Source organism: Cyanistes caeruleus, chromosome 14 (genome assembly GCF_971803275.1).
Source record: "Cyanistes caeruleus chromosome 14, bCyaCae1.hap1.1, whole genome shotgun sequence".
Lineage (NCBI taxonomy): Eukaryota > Metazoa > Chordata > Aves > Passeriformes > Paridae > Cyanistes > Cyanistes caeruleus.
Window position 1 is genome coordinate 15,873,857 of NC_141714.1, and position 20,171 is coordinate 15,894,027.

Genomic DNA, 20,171 nt, shown 5'->3' on the forward strand with positions numbered 1-20,171 from the left:
GACTTAATCCTGGAAAGGGCTGGCAGCGCTTGAGAAGCAGGTGAGGCAAATTTGAGCTCTTTTCTCTCCTGACATCAAGTCCTGGAGGGGATTCAGCCTCAGAAGAACCATGAAGGATCTTTCAACAACCAGGCTTATGCGCTTCTTCCAAGAGACGTGGAGACGGGGGAGATGAAAAGCGAGCATGTGATGGAGATGAACTGGAGATTATCATTTTAATTCAGAATTAAAGGGGCAAATGTCAACATGGGTATCTATTGCTCTCCCTTCCAGCGCAGCTCAGACTGGGGGGTTGCTCTTTGTGAAACCATCAGGGATGCTGGTGGATTTTCCAAGGTAAAGTTGGCAGTGCTTGGGGGCTCTTGTCGTGGTCTGGTTGGTTTTGCTGTCCTCAGTGTCTGTTCTGAGGTTTGGGGAAAAAAAGAGTAAAAGAAGAGCCTCGAGACAGATTCACTCACCTACCTAAGGAAACACCACGAGGGACATCTTTTGGAGCAGGGCAGATCATAGAACCATGGTTCATTTAAAAGAGCTTTGGAAAAGCCCTTTAAAACCATGGAGCCCAACCATTCCTCCAGCACTGCCAAGGCCACCACTGACCCGTGTTCCCAAGTGCCACATTCACAGGGCTTTTAAATCCCTCCTGGGATGGGGACTCCACCCCTGCCCTGAACAGTCTATTCCAAGATTTCACCACCCAGGATCATCAGGCCAAGCTCCAATGAAGAAAGGTCTGCAGATCTCCAAAGGGACTCAGTGTAATCTCCAAAGGCTGCCCTGGAAACTCATCTCTTTATCAAATTCCAAGAAATCCTCTGCTTTCCACATGAGAGAGTGAAAATATGTTGATCTATCTACATAAAATGTAAATTTTTCTGTGAGCATGGATCAAACTACAGGAAATAACAACACAGACTGTGCTGATGGAGTCTTTGATCAATTCAAAGGTAAAACACCCAATTCTGTGAAAAATCTGAGCTGACTTGTCCCAGCTCCTTGCTAGAATATGTATGTTTTGGAGAGTCACAATTTTGGTTCAAAAGCTTAAGGGAAAACAAACAAAAAAAAATTCCTCAGGGTCAATTAGGAATTAATATAATGCTCAGGATAGAAGTTTCCTTTCCATCCTCTGAAGTCCAGGAGCTGCCCAGGGTGGCACTATCATTTGACCTCTGTGGATAAGAGGATGCTGAAGGCAGGTCCCTGCTGGTGCCAGGAGAGGCAAGGGAAGAAAGGAAGGGCTGTTTTCCTTCAGAGTTAAATGCTATTTGTGTCTGCCCTTGCATGGAATGTGGTGCTGGATGGTTGATTCACCCCACCAGCTTTGGTGTGGATGCAGAGACCCCAAGAGGGGCTCCAAAGGACAAACACCATCATCATCACTTCCTACAGGCTATGGGAGAGACCACACGGTCTCATTGGCCAGGGATTTTTTGGATCCTGAAGGTGATGAGGACATGCTTGGGGCTGTGACAAGGAATCATAGAATCATGCTGGAATCACAGGATGGTTTGGAAGGGACCTTAAAGATGATCCAATTCCAAACCCTCCTGTGGCCAAGGACACCTTCCACTGGACCAGGCTGTTCCAACCCCTGTCCAACCTTTCTTTGAAAAGAAACACCTGTCAGGAGTGGGATTTCAGTGCATGGAGAGACATCCCAACCTTGGGAGCTCAATTCCTGTTCCACAGCCTCAGAATTTGGAGGATATTTGACTGGGCAGAAGGCATCCTGTGAAGAGCCAAGGCTGGGCACCAGCAATGTTCTGCCTCAGCCACGCAGGGTTTTTCTGCCAGTGGGACCCAGAATTCCTGAGGACACTTCCAAATGGCAAACAGCACTAACTCGGGATGTGCAGTAGCACAAAAACAGCAGTGCCAAATACAGCTGGCTCAAAACACACCCAGAGATGTGGAAGTGTGCATTAATCCCTTTTTAAAAACAAAAATACACAAGTGCCCACTTTGCATTTTAATTTTATGTAATTGCAGTGTGAGCTACAAAAAAAATCCTCTCTCCTGGTGTGCAAATCCTTGTTTTCCTCCTCTGAGCATTGCCAAAGCTCCTGTCAGTCATGTCCAGCTTTGAGGAGGAGATCATGAGAAGAGATGGCAACCAATTGTCATTGTCACTTCAGACAGGTCTAGCCAGGATTGTGTGGTAGTTAGATGTCTGATTGGAATTGCACGAATTGATTATTTAGGTGATAGATAAGCTGTACTTTGTATTTAATCAACCATTTTACGTTCACTACAAGGAGCAGCAGTGAAGCCCCAGTGGCTGGGAGATGGGTGTGTTACTGCTGTTCAAAACTATGGAAAAAGAGTGAATACGCTGGGATGAGGTGGGAAAGGGTAATTTGTGTAGGGATGGGATGAGTGGAGGTTTAGGGAGTGTTGATCACAAGAACCTCAATGGAAATCCCTCTCAGTGCCTGGGAGTGTTTCTAGTGGAATGGCAGGACAATGGGATGGACAGGGTGTGTTTATTCCTGCAGAATCCCAGCTCTGTGGCTGGGTTTTCACCCTGCATGATGGTAAATCTGAACCCTGCCCCAGCTCTCCTTTCTCCCTGTCAGTGAAGGGCTTGCTCTGAATCCTGGATCCTGTGGAATTCCTCACCTGCTCACAGTCAGGTTAAACCAGGAGCAACTCAGCCCCTGGGACAGTGAGGGAAAGAGAGGCCTAATGTGTTACTTAACAGCTACCCCTGCAATATTTAAGAAAGACAATGCAGAAGATAAAATAAATTATTATAATTTAAATTCTGTTGTGCTTGTAGAAGCACAACAGAAGATTGAGAACATTCAGCACTCTATATGCCTCAATAAGAAGTACAGTCAAAAATTTTCCCAACCTTCTCCAGGTTCCCCAGCCAGTGTGCAGTTGCTTTGAGATACCCATATGTTCACAGGTAACTTCAAATATTAAATTGATTTGGGAATCAATTTGGCAACACAAATTCCCATAGGATAGAGAAGTCAACATCATCAACCTCCCCCCTGTTTAGAGCAGGTCATGACTAAAGCTAAGGTTAGAAAATCGGAATGCAATTTTTAACTGTAATTTAAATTTCTTCTCCCAGCCTCCTGGCGTGTCACAGGAATATAGTTATTGCCCTACAGAAATTATAATTTTCCTAGTCTGGCATCCCTTTCCTGGCAGTGATCTACAGCAGATGCTCCAGCAGAAGCCAAAAACATTAGGAAGCAAATGGCAGTGAAATTCCATGCAGGAATGTCCTTGCTCCCAGGAGACACTTCTCCCACAGCAGGCTGGGTGGGTGGGAGAGGTATGGATCCATATATTCCACTTTTCTCTGGGAGGGGGGAGAACATCATTTACAACTGCAGGACATCCCCGATGTGTCCATGTGTGCACCTGCTTGGATGCTCCTTGTCCAGCTCCATGTGGACCTGCTGGTGCAAAGGTGTTGATTGTAGCCCTTCCAAGTGGACCAGGATATTTAAGATCTCCCCATGTTTTACTGTTTTTCTTTGCATCCCTGGGGTTGCTTTCTGTGAAAGCCGCATCAGAGTTTTTCTCAGATGAAGAAGGAGACACAAATTCCAAATTGTGGGGACAAATTGCCATTTGCCATTTGTGGGGACACGGTGAGAGGTGTCACCACAGTGGCTGAGGACACCACGGGCTCCAGAGTGTGGGGAAGACCTTTGCGTCCAGCTCTGCTCGTGTGTGCAGGGAGGGATGGGAATAACTCCCTGGTGTCCCAGGAATTCTGCACTCGTGACCCAGAGCCGTGTCCTGAGGGCTCTGGGCTCCTCCCGGAGCAGCAGCCGTGTGTCCCCTTGGATGGCTCCTGCTCTGCCTCAGTAGCTGTTTGTCATGATCCTTAATGCCACAGCTGCTTGCTTACGCCAGGTCATCTGCTTTTATTAGTCCTGCTCCACCACCCACTGAAACTCACACCAGCCAGGAGATTATTATCCACATCCAAAAATAGCATTTCTCTGGCCCTGCTCTCCCAGAGACCCGGGAAACTCGGGGGTTTTCCTCCTTTTCTGATTTCCAGTTGTGCTGGTTTCCCCCCTGCTGCCCCATGAAGGCCGGAGCAGCCGCCCTGGCAGCCGGGATCCTCGGAGGCATTGGGGTGTTGCTCTTCCTCATCGCCTTTGGGACGGATTATTGGCTTCTGGCCACGGACACCTGCGGGGTCTTCGACCATGGGAACAGCACTCTGAGCACCAGGGGGGTGAGCTCTGCAATCTTGTGCTTTGAAAGAATTTACCTAAATAATTTGAGATCTAAAAATTTGAAGTCTGTGATAATATTTATGCTCAGTGAAAGTGACCAGCCTGAGGTAAAACTTTAAATTCTTTAAAATCTAACCCTGCTTTTCTATAATATTGAGCATTTTGACTGGAGTAAATTGTGTCTAGAAAACACGAAGACGGCACCTCTGTAATCTGGCAGATATGAACATTAGAGAATGAAAGGCAAAAATGTAAGAGCTTTAGTTGTTGACAGCATTTCCCTCTAAAGACAAAAGATATGTCCTGATATTTGCCATTAAAAGATTTCTCTCTCTGTAAATTTCTTCATTTAAAACTAGTTCATGTTTAAAATTGTGGGGCTTGGCAATCACTTCCATCTGCAGTGATACAGCTGCAGCACAGACACCAAACAAAAGTGAACATCAGACACAGAGCAGACGGGTTCCTGCCCATCCCACCAGTGGCCTGGATATCCTCAGAGTAAGATTTATATAGGATTTTAGTTAGCAGGAAATGTAATTTTCAAGGGACAGCTTGATATTTTAGTGCTAAGGGCTGGTGTCGCTCGTTTATGGATCCCCCAAGCTGGATTTTCGCTGCACTTGCTGTTGTCTAACTCTTCAATGAAATAACAACCAGATCAGTTCCTCGAGCCACCCACTCCCCCGAAATGTTTTTGTGCCAATCAATGTGTGGTTTCCATTACAAAATGACAGGAAGATCCTTGTTGTGTGCAGACTTTTTCTTACTTCAAAGTTCAATCCAATTAGGTTTGATTTTTTTCCTGGTGCGGTGAGTCACCCTGGGTAAGCATCATGATGCCAGCAAGAAATATTTTTCTTTCATTTCAGAATCCCATAATCAAATGTAGGGCACTGTTTGCTTGAGTCATGGTTCCAAATGACTTTCCCAACTAAAAAAAACCCCGAAAAATTATGATGGAAAAAAATGCCTGGAGAAGTGAAACAGAAGACAAGGTCTTTAGTTTCACACAGCTCAGTAAAGCCTGGGGATGGCAGAGACAGAGAAGTGCCACTTGTTTTTCGTGCACTTGGGAAGTGACAGTGTTAATTGTTTTGCATTTTAGTTGTTTTTGAAAGTGGAGAGAGCAGAGATGATGCACTGCACGACACGAATAAGCATCTCAAACATTTCAGAGACGCTCTTGGCCAAGTGTTGGGGAGCCTGACGCTGAGGCAGTGACTTCAAAAGCACCAGGCAGAAATAGGAACCGCTCTTACTCTTCCCTCTGAGCTATTTTCTTTCTATTTCAGACACTGTTTCTATTATTTCTATTTCTGTTACTGGTTGTGGATAACAGGCTCGGTTTTTACCTTCTCTGCCCTTTCTTAAACTGTCAAATCCTGTCCCTTACAGATAAGGATGGGCTGAGTATCTGGCAAACTCAAGTGAAATGTGCTGTGGATGCACCAAGTCAGAGCCACCAGCTGAGGAAGTTTCAGGGCTGAATGTTCCCCTTGTCATAGTCAGGATTTTATCCTGAAAGTCAAAGGAGAATCTGGGCAGAGCTCTGGAAGCTGCTATAATGTGATGCATAAAAGCATCGAGGTGAGGAAAGCAGATCCCTGGGGAAACCTCAGTGCCTGAAGGGGCTCCAGGAGAGCTGGAGAGGGACTTGGGACAAGGGATGGAGGGACAGGAGAGGGGCAGTGGCTTCCCACTGCCAGAGAGATACTGGGGAGAAATTCTTCCCTGGAAGTGCCCAAGGCCAGGTTGGACAGGGCTTGGAGCAGCCTGGAATAGGGGAAGGTGTCTCTGCCCATGGCAGGGGTGGCACTGGATGGGCTTTGAGGTCCCTTCCTACCCAAACCTTTTAACCTGTGACAGAAGTACCTCTAGCACCTCCCTGTTGTGTCCCTTCTCCTTTGTGGTTCACAGGACAGATTCTTTTATGAACATTCCCCATCCATCATAAAACATAATTTTGTCACAGTCTCCTTTGTCAAACTCTGTGAGGAAGATAAAACTGGTTTTGAGATAATTTTAATAAATCCTTCGGTAAATCTTCCATGACTAAAGTTTGCAATATCCTCCCTTCTGGAAAGACCAAAACCTTGTGCTCACAGGCCTGGTTTGGGGGTTGGAGAAAGGTGTTTGAGGAGTAGGACAAACCCAGAAGGTCCAGCTCCCTGAAATTCCCATCCCGCTCTGGCCAGCAGGGGTTTAAGGACAGGAGAAAAGGAAGCAAATGGTTTGTGCAGGTTCTCAGGACAATTTGTTAACAGAACATTTTGTAGCTGTGACACAGCAGAAAGTCAAGGACAGCAGCTCCTCTGTGTTCCCCAATCCCTCCAAAGTGGACTCAAAAAACAAAAGAAATCCCCATAAAAAATTAAATCAATGTCTGTCTAAGCAAAGCAGACACTCTTTGTACCATGATCTTCCCTGTTTCAACCTCGGCTTTCACTGCTCCCCAGGCTGAGACTCCAACAGAGGCTGGGAAGGAGATCCTCATTTTCCACCACGAGGGTTTCTTCTGGCGGTGCTGGTTCTTTGGCGAGGGCCACCCCGAGACCATCTGGACCTTCTGGTACAGTGAGTACAATGCCACCACTCCATATCCACAGCATTCCCTCACAGGTTAATGGGAAACAAACACAGGAAGTGCTCCCAGGGATGCGGAGACAGTTTTAATTTAATTTTTGTCATTCTCATCTTCTATCAAAAGCAAATCTGGCTCACTCGTTTTTGTCCCCTTTCTGTCCTCATTTTTTGGGCTTGGATTTTGCTCTCAGAGGGCTGTTCACAGAAATGTTGCAACCTCTTGAGGCCATTTAATTCATCACCTACAAAGTTATGTGAAGCGGTGGCTTCCACCAGCAAGGAGAACTCTTCCTTCCTCCCCTTCCCTCCCAATACCTCTTGATATTTGTGTTTGGCAAAGTTCTGTAAATGTGAGCCCATGACCTTCCTTCCATCACTCTTCTGTCCCTGTTTTCTGCCTTCCAGGTGCTCAGAATTCCCAGCTCCCGCTGATTTCAGCACTGGGAAGGCTGAAACTGTGTGTTCGTGGTGTCCCTGGGTGCTCAGGACCAGTGGTGCACCACCCAAAGCCGTTTTATTTTAAGATCTCGCCTTTTTTACTTTTTAAGATCACTGGAATTACACTTGAGAATAAACAGAGAGGGATGCAAAATCCTTTATTTTTTTTTTTTAAAACACATTCATTCTTCAAAAAACAAATTGAAGGAAAGGGTGAAACCTGTTCTGTGACACTGGATGGTGCCAACCTGGTGGCCCTCGTGCAGGGAAGGGTTGGCCCAGTGACCCAGCTGCTCCCACCAGGAATAGGAAAGGAATAGGAAAGGAATAGGAAAGGAATAGGAAAGGAATAGGAAAGGAATAGGAAAGGAATAGGAAAGGAATAGGAAAGGAATAGGAAAGGAATAGGAAAGGAATAGGAAAGGAATAGGAAAGGAATAGGAAAGGCCCCTCCTGCTGGGGGCCACAGCTCTACAGCAGGATTTGGGATAAAACACCCCCAGTTAAAGATAAGTTAAATATTAAATAATATTTAAATAAGTTCTGCAAAGGCTTTAAACACCACAAGAACCTTGGCCCTGTGCCCGCCGAGGCCTCGATGGAAGATGTTCCTGTGGTTGTGGAGCAGCAAAATCACCTCAGAGGGCACTTCCCTGCAAATAATGCAGGTTCCTACACTAAATTTACTCTGCAGTGATTAAAATTTCAAATGACTTCGCTGTCCCCCAGCCCCTGACCTGTTTCCTGTAAAACCTTGCAGGAATACTTCCCGCCACCGTTCAACTGAACAATGGGAGGTTTTTCACACGGGAAATTTGTGATAAAAAAGGACAGGCTTGAGACAGGGAGTTTGCTACTGAATTACATTATATGGAAATACATAATATAATTTTACCTGAAGTAAAATGAGTCACTCTGATAACTGGCAAATTTTTTTTTTCTACTTCTTTAGGTATTTATTATAATAGGATTGATCATGGCAAATTAATTTGCTGCTCTTGTGGATGTAATAATTAATTCAATAGGTATTCCATAGTCAATTTAGCATGAACTAATGTCCACCTATTATAAAGTGCTCCTTTGAGCTGGGGAACATATTTAAATAAGTGGCCAACCATTAATTAATTCATTTAACATTCATTCTATTACTGTTAATCATGATAAGCCTCAGTGGTATTAATATTGATGGGGCATTTCCATTCTAATTGTGCTTTTCCTTCTCACCAGCTGGAGGTCTTGGAAGTATCTTGTTCTGGTACCCAAACATTTTGACCCTTCCAGGTAGTCAGGCACATTTTCTGGAGGAAAACAGCAACGAGAATATTGACACTGACTTCAGTTTTTCCATCTTTCATGATTTTTGTCCACCTCAGACTCAGGTTATGAAGATGAGATGATGTGCAAGAAGCGGTCTCAGAGCCTCTGATATCTCCCCTCTTTCATAATTCTTATTTCTATTTTTTTTCCTCTCTAGCCAATATTTATTATCTTTTTACCTCCCCAGCCTTCTGATTTCACTGAGGGTTTTGCAGGTTTTGCTCAACAGCACATCACTGTCTCAGTACTGTAACTGATTCTGCAGGAAATAAAAGCAAACAGGGATTTAATTCTTCTTTCCCTTCATCTCTTCCAGCCAGCCAAGCACACCCCAAGTTCTGCATGCACGGCTACCTCTTCCCCATGCCCATTGCTGTGGGACCTTTCCCCCACCCCTCCTATGACACAACTGCAGGTGAGTTCCTCTCCTTCTCCCCCAGCAGCTCCATTTCCACGGGATCAGGCAGAGATTTGGGATGTGTGGCAGTGCTGTGCTCCTCCCAGTGTAAATTCACACAGCCAAGCACGGCTGAGACCTTTGGAGAGCTCCTTCACCAGCCAGTCCTGCTTGGTTGGCTGCCCCGAGCACAGAGGTTCTCCCGTGTTTTCTCTCCTCCAGCTGGGATGGGCTGTGCTCCCTCCCACGGGGTGCTCAGCACCGACTCCTGTGAGCAAGGCAGGAGGATAAATCCATTCTCTCCCATCTCCTCACTCATTGGGAAGAGCTGGAGCCCTAACCCAAACCCAGCCCAGGTGCTGGCTTGGTCCCTAAATCTGGTTTTCTGGATAGCTCAGGTGTCCATTTGTTGCAAGACTAAATAAACAAGCACTGGAAAATCGGTTAAACACCAAATTGTTAGAAAATCCACACAAGTGAGTGCCTTATTTTTAAAGCACTGAATACTACGCAGTTGGAGAGCTCCCTTTCAACCAAGTCCCTTTTTATTTATGTTTCTCTATATTTTCCAAGTTCTTTAATGAATCAGCTGCTGTTAGGAATTTTAATTTGCTAAATTGGTGGCAGCAGTTAGAATTAATTCAATGATCTTTTTTGAAATGAATTGATTTCTTTAAATAGTGTGCATCAGTCTGCCTTGCCTCCGGGGATGCAGGGCAGACGTTCTGCACAAACAAACATCTTGACCTTTTCCTTAGCCTTTAGTAGTACCTTTTTTTAGTTTCGTTTTTTTTTTTTTCCCTCTTTTTTTTTTTTTTTCCCTATGAGAAATTAATTTATATATAAAAAAAATAATGTCAGTAGGAGCATGTGAGGGAGATCAGCTCGTTTCTTTGGCTGTGCTGTGCAGAATTCCTGCCCCGGGGAACGCTCAGCGGTGTCAAATGGATACGGGGGAACCTGTGGAGGGAGGAGGAGGAGGAGGAGGAGCTGGTGCAGGATGTGCAGCAAACACGGGACAAAACAAAGTGCGGGATAAGCACTGGGATTGTTCCTGCTTGGGAGAGACGGGCACAGCGTCCAGGTTCTGAATGATCCTGCTGATAAACACTATTTTTTCCGTCCTAAATAAAGGGCGCTGCCTGTCAGCCCGGCTGTGAAACCCTCCCCAGCTGCCCCCCAGATGTGTCCCCTGGGGCAGCCCCGGGAATATCTCGATTTTCTCAGAGGTCTTTTCCGACCTCGATGGTTCTGTGAGGGTGCCGGGGAGGGGGGGCACCCTCTCCCTGCCTGTCCCCATCACCTCTGGGGACGTGGGGCTGGCTCAGCCTCCACATTTTGGGCAGGGGGAGCTCCCAATCCTCTGCAAAGCCCTCGGGGGGAGCAGCCACTCCTGTCCCTAACACCCTTTTCTTCCGAACCAGTCCGTCCTCATTTGCAAACGCTGACAAAACAGGAGGCTGTCCAAGGAGAGGGGTCCTCCAGCTGCTACCTGCTCCAGAGATAATTCTGCCTTATCTGCATCCTCTTAGACTCCCTGAGAGAAACGGGTGACGGGAGGTTAAACATGAAAATGAATTCTGTGGTTTTGGAGAGTTCAAGATACTTATCTCTCCCTAAGTGGCTCTCCTGACAAAATGGTTTCAAATGAGGAAAACGCATCTTCTCTGTATCATTTTTCTTTCAAGTGTGAATCATTTCAGCACTACCCACTTGCTCGTGCTCTGCTTAAATCGAACTGGAGCTTCTGGAAAGCAGCTGGCAGGGCAAGATGTGGTGGTCCAAGGGATAAATCAGGGGATGGGGAGCAGGGTATCAGAGGGTCTCTGCTGGAAGACCTTTTGGATAAGGTTTATGGCAGTATCCCACTTGGCTGCTGGGAGACTTAAATTAGTGGGCTGCATCCCATCCTTTTCTGTCTGGTGGGATGTGATGGAGGCAGCCTGCTCAGCTCTGCCTGGGGTGGTTGTATGAAGTCACAGCCAAACCCCCAAATTCCCTGGATGGAGAGGCAGCTGCTCTCCTGCCCCTGGACTCAAGCAAGGCCATTAATGGGGGAACTCATGAGCTCTTGTTTTCCCTGCAGTCCTGCTAGCAAACACTGTTTTTATTTTAAACCAGGAGCCTGGCCCCTTCCTGAAGTGTTAATTAAAGTGGAACAAAGCTGTAGTCTGAATACACCTCTCCAAATTTTTCAATTTTCTTTCCTTTCTTGCCAAGATTTTCCAACCTCCCCTGGCACAGCTAAGAGCAGTGTCCTTTCCTCCCACCCTTTTTTTTTGGTGTGCTCCCCTGGCAAACCTTCCCAGCCCTTTGGCCTCATTCCAGTCCCATCCTGTGTAGGGCATGACATTCCCCCTGAACCCGTGGCTGTTCCAGGTGCCCTGGCAAAGCCGGAGCCTCAGCTCTGCCTGACACAGCGGCATCACAGGTTGTTGTTTTCACTGCTGCTAAACCAGGAGTTAAACATGGCATCATAAGAGAAAGATTTCTGAGGTAGAAGGAAGCCTCTTTCCCTCTCCTTTCACTGACTTTGCTCCTGTTGCAGTGTACAGAGGTTTTTGGACGGCGTTCATCCTGCTGGCCGTGGCCGCCGGGCTCGTGGGGGGGCTCCTGCTGGTGTGTGGGGTCCCCTTCTCCAGCCCCCGCTCCTACAAAGTTGGGGGAGGATTCCTGCTGCTCTCAGGTGAGGGGACATGGCTGGGGCAGGGTGGCTTTGGGATGGGGACAGAGGGGGATGGAGTGCTGCCGTGGGAGATGGGGCTCTGGTGGGAGCAGCAAATGATTTCCCTCTTCCCCACTGGAATTAAACCCCTGGGAGCTCTGAGCAACCTGGTCCAGTGGAAGGTGTCCCTGTCCCTGGCCCCCTCCTACCCAAACCATTCTGTGATTCTGTGCTCAGCCAGGCTTTAGCAAGATAGTTCTTAGTCCTAGCAAGGCTGAGATTTTTGAAAATCACTTTGTTTTTACTATTCCTCTGTGCAACCCTTTTATTTCAGTAAAGCCTGCAGGTGTGTTAAGCCTGGGCAGCGTCAGCCCAGCTCAATTCCCCAAAGTCAGGCTTTGCATTTGGGCTGCTCCTGCCTCTGCTGTTAGCTTTGATAGAGCTGGAAACCCACAGAGTGATGAAAGGCAAACCCCATGATCCAAAATGGGAGGGCTGGCTTAAGGAGACCTGAAAAGATGAAACGATGGCACTGCAGGAAAATGAATTAAAAATAGGCATTTATTCATTTTTCCCACTGCTGTTACCAATGATTCCACTGAATTATCACTTGGGCTCTTTCCTTTTCTGTATTTGAGAGGAATAACTGGCTTCAATAGTAGAAATACTTGATTTATACCAGTGACTCAAACTCAGAAAAAAGCTCTTTTATGACTCAAGCAGCCACAGGCTAGAGCTCAGTTGAGCTGCGCCAAGTGAAGAACTTGGTAATGAAATCAGGCCTTTCTCTGAAAAACCACTGCTTAATTGCAGATCCTTCACCAGCTCCTGCTGCCTCATGCCTGGCATAAAGCACATGAGACACCGTCTTTGCTCTCAGTTTATGGTTTAAGTGAGCCAAATTTAGGAGGGGCTGAAAACATTAATGAAAATATTTAACAAGGTCCTGACATTGACCCACGTCCCCAGCTGACACATCTATACAACTTTTAGATTTCTCCAAGGATGGTCATTGTACCCCTGTCCTAGGCAGCCTGTGACAGAGACTGTCAATGAAGAAATTCCTGCTGATTTCCAGCCTGAACCTCCCCATTCTCTCTCCTCCTGTCCCTGTTCCCTGGGAGCAGAGCTCGATCCCCCCTGGCTGTCCCCTCCTGGCAGGGACTTGTGCAGAGCCAGAAGGGCCCTCCTGAGCCTCCTTTTCTCCAGGCTGAGCCCCTTTCCCAGCTCCCTCAGGAATTCTCCAGCCCCTTCCCAGCTCTGTTCCCTTCCCTGGACACGCTCCAGCCCCTCAATGTCCCTCTTGTCCTGAGGGGCCCCAAGGTGCCCCAGCAGTGCCCTGATCCCCCTGGACACCATTCCTGATCCAAGCCCGGTGCCATTGGCCTCTTGCCCACCTGGGCACCCCTGGGCTCATGTCCAGCTGCTGGCACCAGCACCCCCTGGGCCTTTTCCACAAACATATTCCCAGCCACACTGCTCCAAGCCTGTAGTTTTCCATCGGGTTGTTGTGATCCCATAATGGATAATAATCCAAGGGCTGTACCAAGGCCCTTTCTCTTCCCATCTGTAGTCCAGGCTCCCAGGAGGCAGCAGATGTCCCTGAGGAGTGTGTCCAGCCTGCACATTGGGCAGAAATATCACAGAAAAGGATGTCAAGTAATACTCAACTGTCTTCCTTTTTTTTTTTTTTCTCATTGTTTTTCCACTTTATTTGACTACTCCTTGATTAAAAGGCTGAGACTTCGAATGTGACACTTTTTAGAAGAGCTGATTATGCATCACATAAACCTCTTGGCATTAGACAAAGATGCTGCTGTTAAAATTGAAGTTTGTATTAATGCAGCTTCAATCTGAACAGCAATCATTGTTATTAACAGTCATTCGGGGGAACGAGTTCAGCTGGAAGACACTTCCTACTATATTTTCCATTCAAATGATAGCAGAAGGATTCAATGTGTTTTTCAGCAAAGTTTCCTTAGTGTTTCAACTGATGCCTTTATTCAGCAGGGCTTATCCTGATCTCAGACCTCTGGATCCTGCTTGGCCCTGGCTTCTGGATGAATTTGGGTTGCATCCTTCCATGGTTATTTTGTTGTTATCCCTTCTAAAAATATTTTGCATAATTGCACTGAGCAGTAGGAACAATGGATTTAACACAGCCTCAAGTCCCCAGCCACCCCTTTCCTTCGGATAGCGGGATGTGCAGGGATGATGCAGGAGAAAGCGCCTCTTGTCTTCTAATCATGGCCTGCAGGTCAGTTTTAATTAACCTCCCTTGCAGAAAGGATCTCTCCTTGAGGAAGTGTGAAAAAGCTGGCAGTCTGCAGAGTGGGAATGTGGTCTGGCAGTCGGAGTGGGAGATGGAGCACCAGAACCACGGGATGTCCCGGCCTCGCAGGGAGCCCTTCACCAGCAGCTTTGTTCTGCCCACCAACTCCCTGCTTTTGGGAGAAGTTGTGGTTATTCATTGTTAAATGACATCACTTTTTCCGCCAAAAGACTGGAAATGCATTCCCAGACGTTTATGGACACCCAGCCTGGTATGGGTCTCGAGGAGGGTTGTGTGTCCATCTGTTGCTGGGGAAATCCAGCCCCAAAGGGTGAGGATTGTTATGGATACCTTTGGATTTCCCTCAGAGATGCTTTTTACTTACTGAACATTCCAGAGGGCAAATCTGCCTGTGCCAGCTCCCGTAACCAATGGCCCACTCTGGGAGGTGTTTCTGAGAGCCCTTCCAAAGCATTGGATCCATTTCTCTGGATTTCCTCCACTGGGTGACTCTGGAAAGAGCCGGAGCCCATCTGACATTTCCTGGTGCTGCCTTTGCACATCCACAGCCCCAGCTGAGCAGTTTTCCCTGCCAGCTCTCCCAAAAGCACCTGGAATACGTGAGCCAGGAGCCAGTGTGCTGCTTTCCTCCCAGCGCTTGCCATCTCGGAATGAGCTTCAGCGCTTCCAAGCGGTGGCAGATCCTGCCTGGTGCCTGATTGTCCCTTTGTTTCAGTAGTCAGAGGCTGGTTAATCGTCACTACAATGTCACCAAGAGGTCTGGATGGGCTCTGTGCTGCAGCTTCTGGAAGCTCTGAGACAACTTTGCTTGTGGTCCTTCATTTTCCCTACCTTGTGCTCCTTGGTTTTCTTTTCCTTTGGGTATTTTAGAGACTAAACTTAGAAGTGCAGCACTGGCACTGTTGCCCAAAGAGGCTGTGGATGCCCTATTCCTAGAAGTGTTCCAGGCCAGGTTGGATGGAGCTTGGAGTGACCTGGGGTGATGGGTCACGTCCCTGCCCATGGCGGGACCAACCTGTTCTTCAGCATGACCCAACAACATGGAAAAAAGGCCCGATTTCCCAATCCTGTGAGATAAAGTGCTGGATTTTTTGCTGATATTCTACTTCCCAAATGGAGCAGCTCCACTTTGGCAGTCTCAGGCTCCCCACGTGCAGTGAAGGCTGGCAGTTATGGAAGGGCAGCTGGAGGTCAGCCCTCCATTTCATCGTTATTAACATCCTTAAGAGGCAACGAGTGAGAGAGGAGAACGAGTCAAAGTTCATTATTCTCCTAATTAGCAGATTACACAAAAGTTCAGTAGCTTCCCCAGAATAAGAGTTAAAGATTGAGTTCACTCACCTGTCCCCACAATTAGCAGCTATAAAGGTGTCACAAGGAAATAAAGTGAGAGAAAGGAAAAGCTCTACTTCAATTTGCCCACACAGAAGACACAGCTCCGCTGGGAGAGGGGGATGGAGCTCCAGGCTCCTGGATCTGCAGCTCACAAAGGAGACAGATTTAATACCTCACTGCAATTTTCTGGCAATTAGCCCCACCCCAGAAGATGCCGTTGACCTCATCAGCCTGGAGATGGAGTTTCGCAGTTAATTTTTCCCAGTACCATCCTAATGGCAAAAGGGAGAAGGAGGCAAGGAAAGGGGTAATTTTCCAGTGGAGAAAGCACAGGGATGCTGAGAGGAGCATGGGGATGAGGTTTGGTGAGGTCTTTACTTACCCAAGCCCAACACACACCCTGTGTCTTGTGTGTGGTTGCCAATGCCAGTGTCATGTTTAGGACAGAAAACTACATTTTTTCAGTTTTTCATTTTTCTGCCCAAAGCAGGAAGGAATCTGCGTCTCTAGACCTAAAGCTGACAGCAAACAAAGATGATTTTCTGCTGTGTCCAACACTAAAAGCCCCAGAAAGGAGGGGGTAATGTAAAACATGTTCAACAGATGAAAAATCCCAAATTCAACAGTGTTTTAAAAAAAAATGCCAAACACTTTGGTAACAGGGGAGTGAAACATCCTGATTTTCTGATGATGAAGAGGCTGCTGATGGCTGTAAGTGTGACAGATTTCAGGCAGGCTCAGGTACACTTGTGATTGCTCCAAACAGGTATTTCTGGCTGAGCAGATTTCGGTGAGCCGCCCTTCCTGAGCTGCACCTGCCCTTCTGATTTTCTCTTCCCACTGAGGACGTGGTGTAAATCCCAGGGATTCTTCATCACTCAGCTGTAATTATTCCAGGGAAGAAGGCTGCTGGCTTTACATGCTCTTGTCATTTTCCCAGAGTGTGAAAACATTCTTAATTTAGATGCCATGGCCATGCCATCACCTCCAGTACCTGTTTAATAATAATTCCTTCCATGCCAAGACCTGGAGCTTCTGCTGAGCCCAGAGGAGGGACCAATTCCCATTCCTGACCTCCTCTAGAGGTTGGGCGCGGTTCCACTCACACCTGGGACTTCCCACACCCTCCTCAGTAAGAACTGGAAGGTTTTGATCTGATTACTTAAAAAAATGAGACTTAGGACGTCTAAACTGTCCTGGCAGGAATCAACACAGAATTCCTGGTTATTTAAAGCGAAATTCCAAAGCACTTTTCCATGCCCACGTTCTCTGTCCCACCGGGGCAGCGCTTTCATTTGCGTCTCTTACGGTAGGTATTATAAGTTAATGAAATAGAAATTGATCTTTAAAGGAGCACTTTTCAAGGTTCAGTTGCTATCTAATTAATTTAATTTTAAATTACATCAGTAATAAAGACTTAATTGCCTTCTTATCAATACATTGTATTTTGTAAAGGACATGCGACTATTTGAACACGCCATCGCTTTCTTATAGTAGAATAATTGGTATTTTAAGTGTACAACTATCATAGTAAGTGTAAAATATTTATTTGTGCACTTAATTTCAAGTGGTATCAAAACCTCAATGAACATGCAAATGTTCCAGCAGCTGCTGTTTAACTCCTCGCCTGCCTCTCCAGGAAATACAAGGACTCCTCCACATCAGGGAGAATGGCTGGAATATCACTGTGGGGTGATGTAAAGAATATTTGTACTGCTGCACCAATTTTTGATTGATCAGATTGCATCTTTTTAGGGCATGGGAGGCAGTTTAGTAAATGTGACAGCTTAGGGTGGGGAACTGCAACTTCTACCTTGCTCCTTGTGAGGACTTTGAAGCCTCTTACCTTCATGTGAGCCTTATTTTTGTCTCTGAGATGTTTTTATAAGCATTATAAACAGAATCACAGTAAAACACAGACCTGTTTTCTCTGACTGAAGATTCAGTAACCTCCCTAAGCAGATAAATCAATGTCAAGCTTTACCCCTTTGCTTTCCTTAGCACAGGAGCTGGATTTTGGAGTGTATAAGCTGCCAGGAAGAATAATTAAATACACCACAACTACCTTTGATTTAAAAATGGCAAGGGGAGAAATTAAATCTTGCAGAAGCCACAACACATCCACAGAACTGTGTGGTAACTTGTCAACTAAATTAATTTCGAGCGGTTCACTTCAACCATAAAAATAATATAAGCTGTGATGTATTTCTTTCATATATGTGTGTATGTGTATACCTATATGTTATACAGAAACATTTAAAAATAGCAGCTTCTACCTGTGAAGTAGCAAGATCAGATATTTCTGAAATGCTTTCAGACCTGTCATCACACCATCACTATTTAGCTTTAATAGATGTTGAGTTTAAAATGCACCACAGAAATATATGTTTTTAATGATACACAGTAAATGAGATTTGGGCCACTCTAATTTTTGTCATCTGCTTCCAGCCTCATGGCATAAGCTGCTTAATATTCTTGTTATTATTCTGGTATTTAGTAGCCTATCTAAGATTAATATCTCATGGCTGTGTGCCTTACCCACCCTGTAATGTGTTGGCCCTGCAGGCTCTGCTGGCTCTGGGGGTGGCAGTGCCAGAATTTTGAAATCAGGAGGATTTATCACAGCATCTTTGCATTCCTGGTGGGGATTGGCTGTGACACTGCTTGCAAGGGTAGATACAAAGCAGGAAGAACTAAGTTTTGGTGTCTCTTCATTAATATCAGAGAAATTAAAAGTGAAAAAAAGTGGAACATCCCAACTTCGAGAGAGGAAGGCAGGACCCTGCTGGGAGCATCAGCCCTGCTCTGGTGGTTTCTCCACGGCCTCATCCTGCTGAAGCAGAGCCTTCAGAAGTTCTGGTGCTCAAAGCCCAAGGTGTCAGAGGGCAGGAACTGATCCCTGTGGTGTGGGGCTCTCCCATGGCGAGCAGCCTCAGCTTCCACAGGAGCCCGCAGAGCAATGCCAGGAGCAGCAATCCTGCAACACAAAGCTTTGATGCAGAGCATGGATGATCTTGTCTCACTTTTATTCCTGAATTTCCTGCACAAACAATAACTCAGTTTTGTCTCTCTTCCCAGGAGGTTTGTTTCTCCTGCTTGTGTTTCTCTTTGTGATGTGGAAGGAGTTTGCAGCTGATTTTCAAAAGTACATCCTCCTGGAGAGGAGTGAGGAGTGCCTGGATGATGTCCCCGTGCACGTCTACTACGGGTGGTCCTTCATGTTCGCCGCCGCCGGGGTGCCCCTGGTGCTGCTCTCTGGACTCCTCTTCTTCCTGGTGGGCAGAGACATTATGGATTCCCTGCAGTAAGACAAATGTGGAGAAGGCTTTGAGAAAATTGGTGATGCTCCTTGTAAAGAAACACACCCAAGTTTTGAGGACTTGATCGTTTTTTTGTAGCTCTAATTGTCGGGATAGGTTACACTCATTGTCATGGGGAAGCAGGGATGGAGAACTGGGCATCCACAGAATCCCAGGATGATTTGGGTTGGAAGGGACCTTGAAACCCATCCTGTTCCTGCCATGGATAGGGACACCTTCCCCTAGCCCAGGCTGCTCCAAGCCCTGTCCAACATGGCCTTGGACACTTCCAGGGATCCAGGGACAGCCACAGCTTCTCTGTGCACCCTCACAGCCAGGAATTCCTTCCCAATATCCCATCCATCCCTGCCCTCTGGCAGTGGGAATCCATTGCCCCTTAACCTGTCCCTCCAGCCTTTATTCCCAGCCCCTCTCCAGCTTTCCTGGAGCCCCTTCAGGCACTGGAAGGGGCTCTGAGCTCTCCCTGGAGCCTTCTCCAGGTGAGCACCCCCAGCTCTCCCAGCCTGGCTCCAGAGCAGCGGTGTCTGACCACTGCCCATCCCAAAGCAGCCCCAGCTGAACATCCAGCTCCGGCCTTCTTCCACTTTGGAGATATTTCAGCACGTTGGTGGGGTTTGCACCAGGTTTTTCCGCAGCCCAAGGGAAAGCAGCTCTCTGTCAGCAGAGCTCTCCACATCCATATTCAGTAGAGCTGGAGTTTTACAGCATTCCCAGCATCCTGGTTTCTTGTAAAAGGAAATCGAATCTGGCTGCGATGGTGCAAGCAATAATGTCTATTTCTAAAAAGCAATTAAGGATGATTTTTTTTCCTTAGCTGGCTCTAATTGACGTCAAAAGAAAACCATTTTAATGGGATGTCGGGAAACATGAGAAACTTTTTTCTTCCTTAAAATCCCTGATTCTGAAGATACAAATGTGCCTGGACCCAACTTAACCTTCAATAAGGGAATAAACCGATTTCTGTGGCTTGAAACATAACAGGAATTAATTTGTATTTCTTTACAGCAATGCTTTACTCTGCATTTAATATTTTCCCTGGATACAGTTTTGTGGGGATTCCCAATGCAAAAACTGAAGGGTGATCCTGGTTGAGGGAAAAGGAGGGGGGACAACAGCATGATATTGTGATATCACTTTGGGCTGTGCCTGTGCCCCATCAGTTCTTCAAGTGGCAAATTCTTGCTATAAATTTGTTTTGAATAATTTTTGTCATTACTCTGAATTGAATATTTTCCCTGGACACGGTCTGGGGAAGTTTATCAACCCAAAAACTGAATAATGGTGGGAGCTGGAGGAAGGGGGGTGGGGACAATAGCGTTGGTATATTTATTGGCTTTGTTTTGGCCCTGTCAGGCAGCTCAGCTGGGACTTTGTTGTATTCTACAGACACCTCAGAAGAGTCAGATTTAAAAAGACAAATTATATAACACCTAAATAGATTTAAATTCTTGCAGTCACTCAGGTGATTGGCTGACGTGGCAGTGACCCTTTGAAGAGCAATCACCTCCTAATTCTCCTCCAAACTATCCGGATACTGAAATAATTTGTCCTGAATATGCAGAGGTTTGTAAAGACACTCGAGAAATGACAAAGATTTGATCTTGTC

The 20,171-nt window shown here is 46.5% G+C and overlaps 1 protein-coding gene across 1 annotated transcript; it reads left to right on the forward strand.

The window, feature by feature from the left end:
- LOC111928571 (transmembrane protein 182-like) lies at window positions 1-19,543 on the forward strand. The gene is made up of 5 exons (XM_023925929.2): window positions 1-4,213; window positions 6,674-6,791; window positions 8,872-8,970; window positions 11,501-11,638; window positions 18,324-19,543. Exons 1-5 carry the CDS (start codon window positions 4,061-4,063, stop codon window positions 18,551-18,553), a joined length of 738 nt encoding a protein of 245 aa, XP_023781697.2. The 5' UTR covers window positions 1-4,060; the 3' UTR covers window positions 18,554-19,543.
- The last annotated feature ends 628 nt before the right edge of the window (window positions 19,544-20,171 follow it).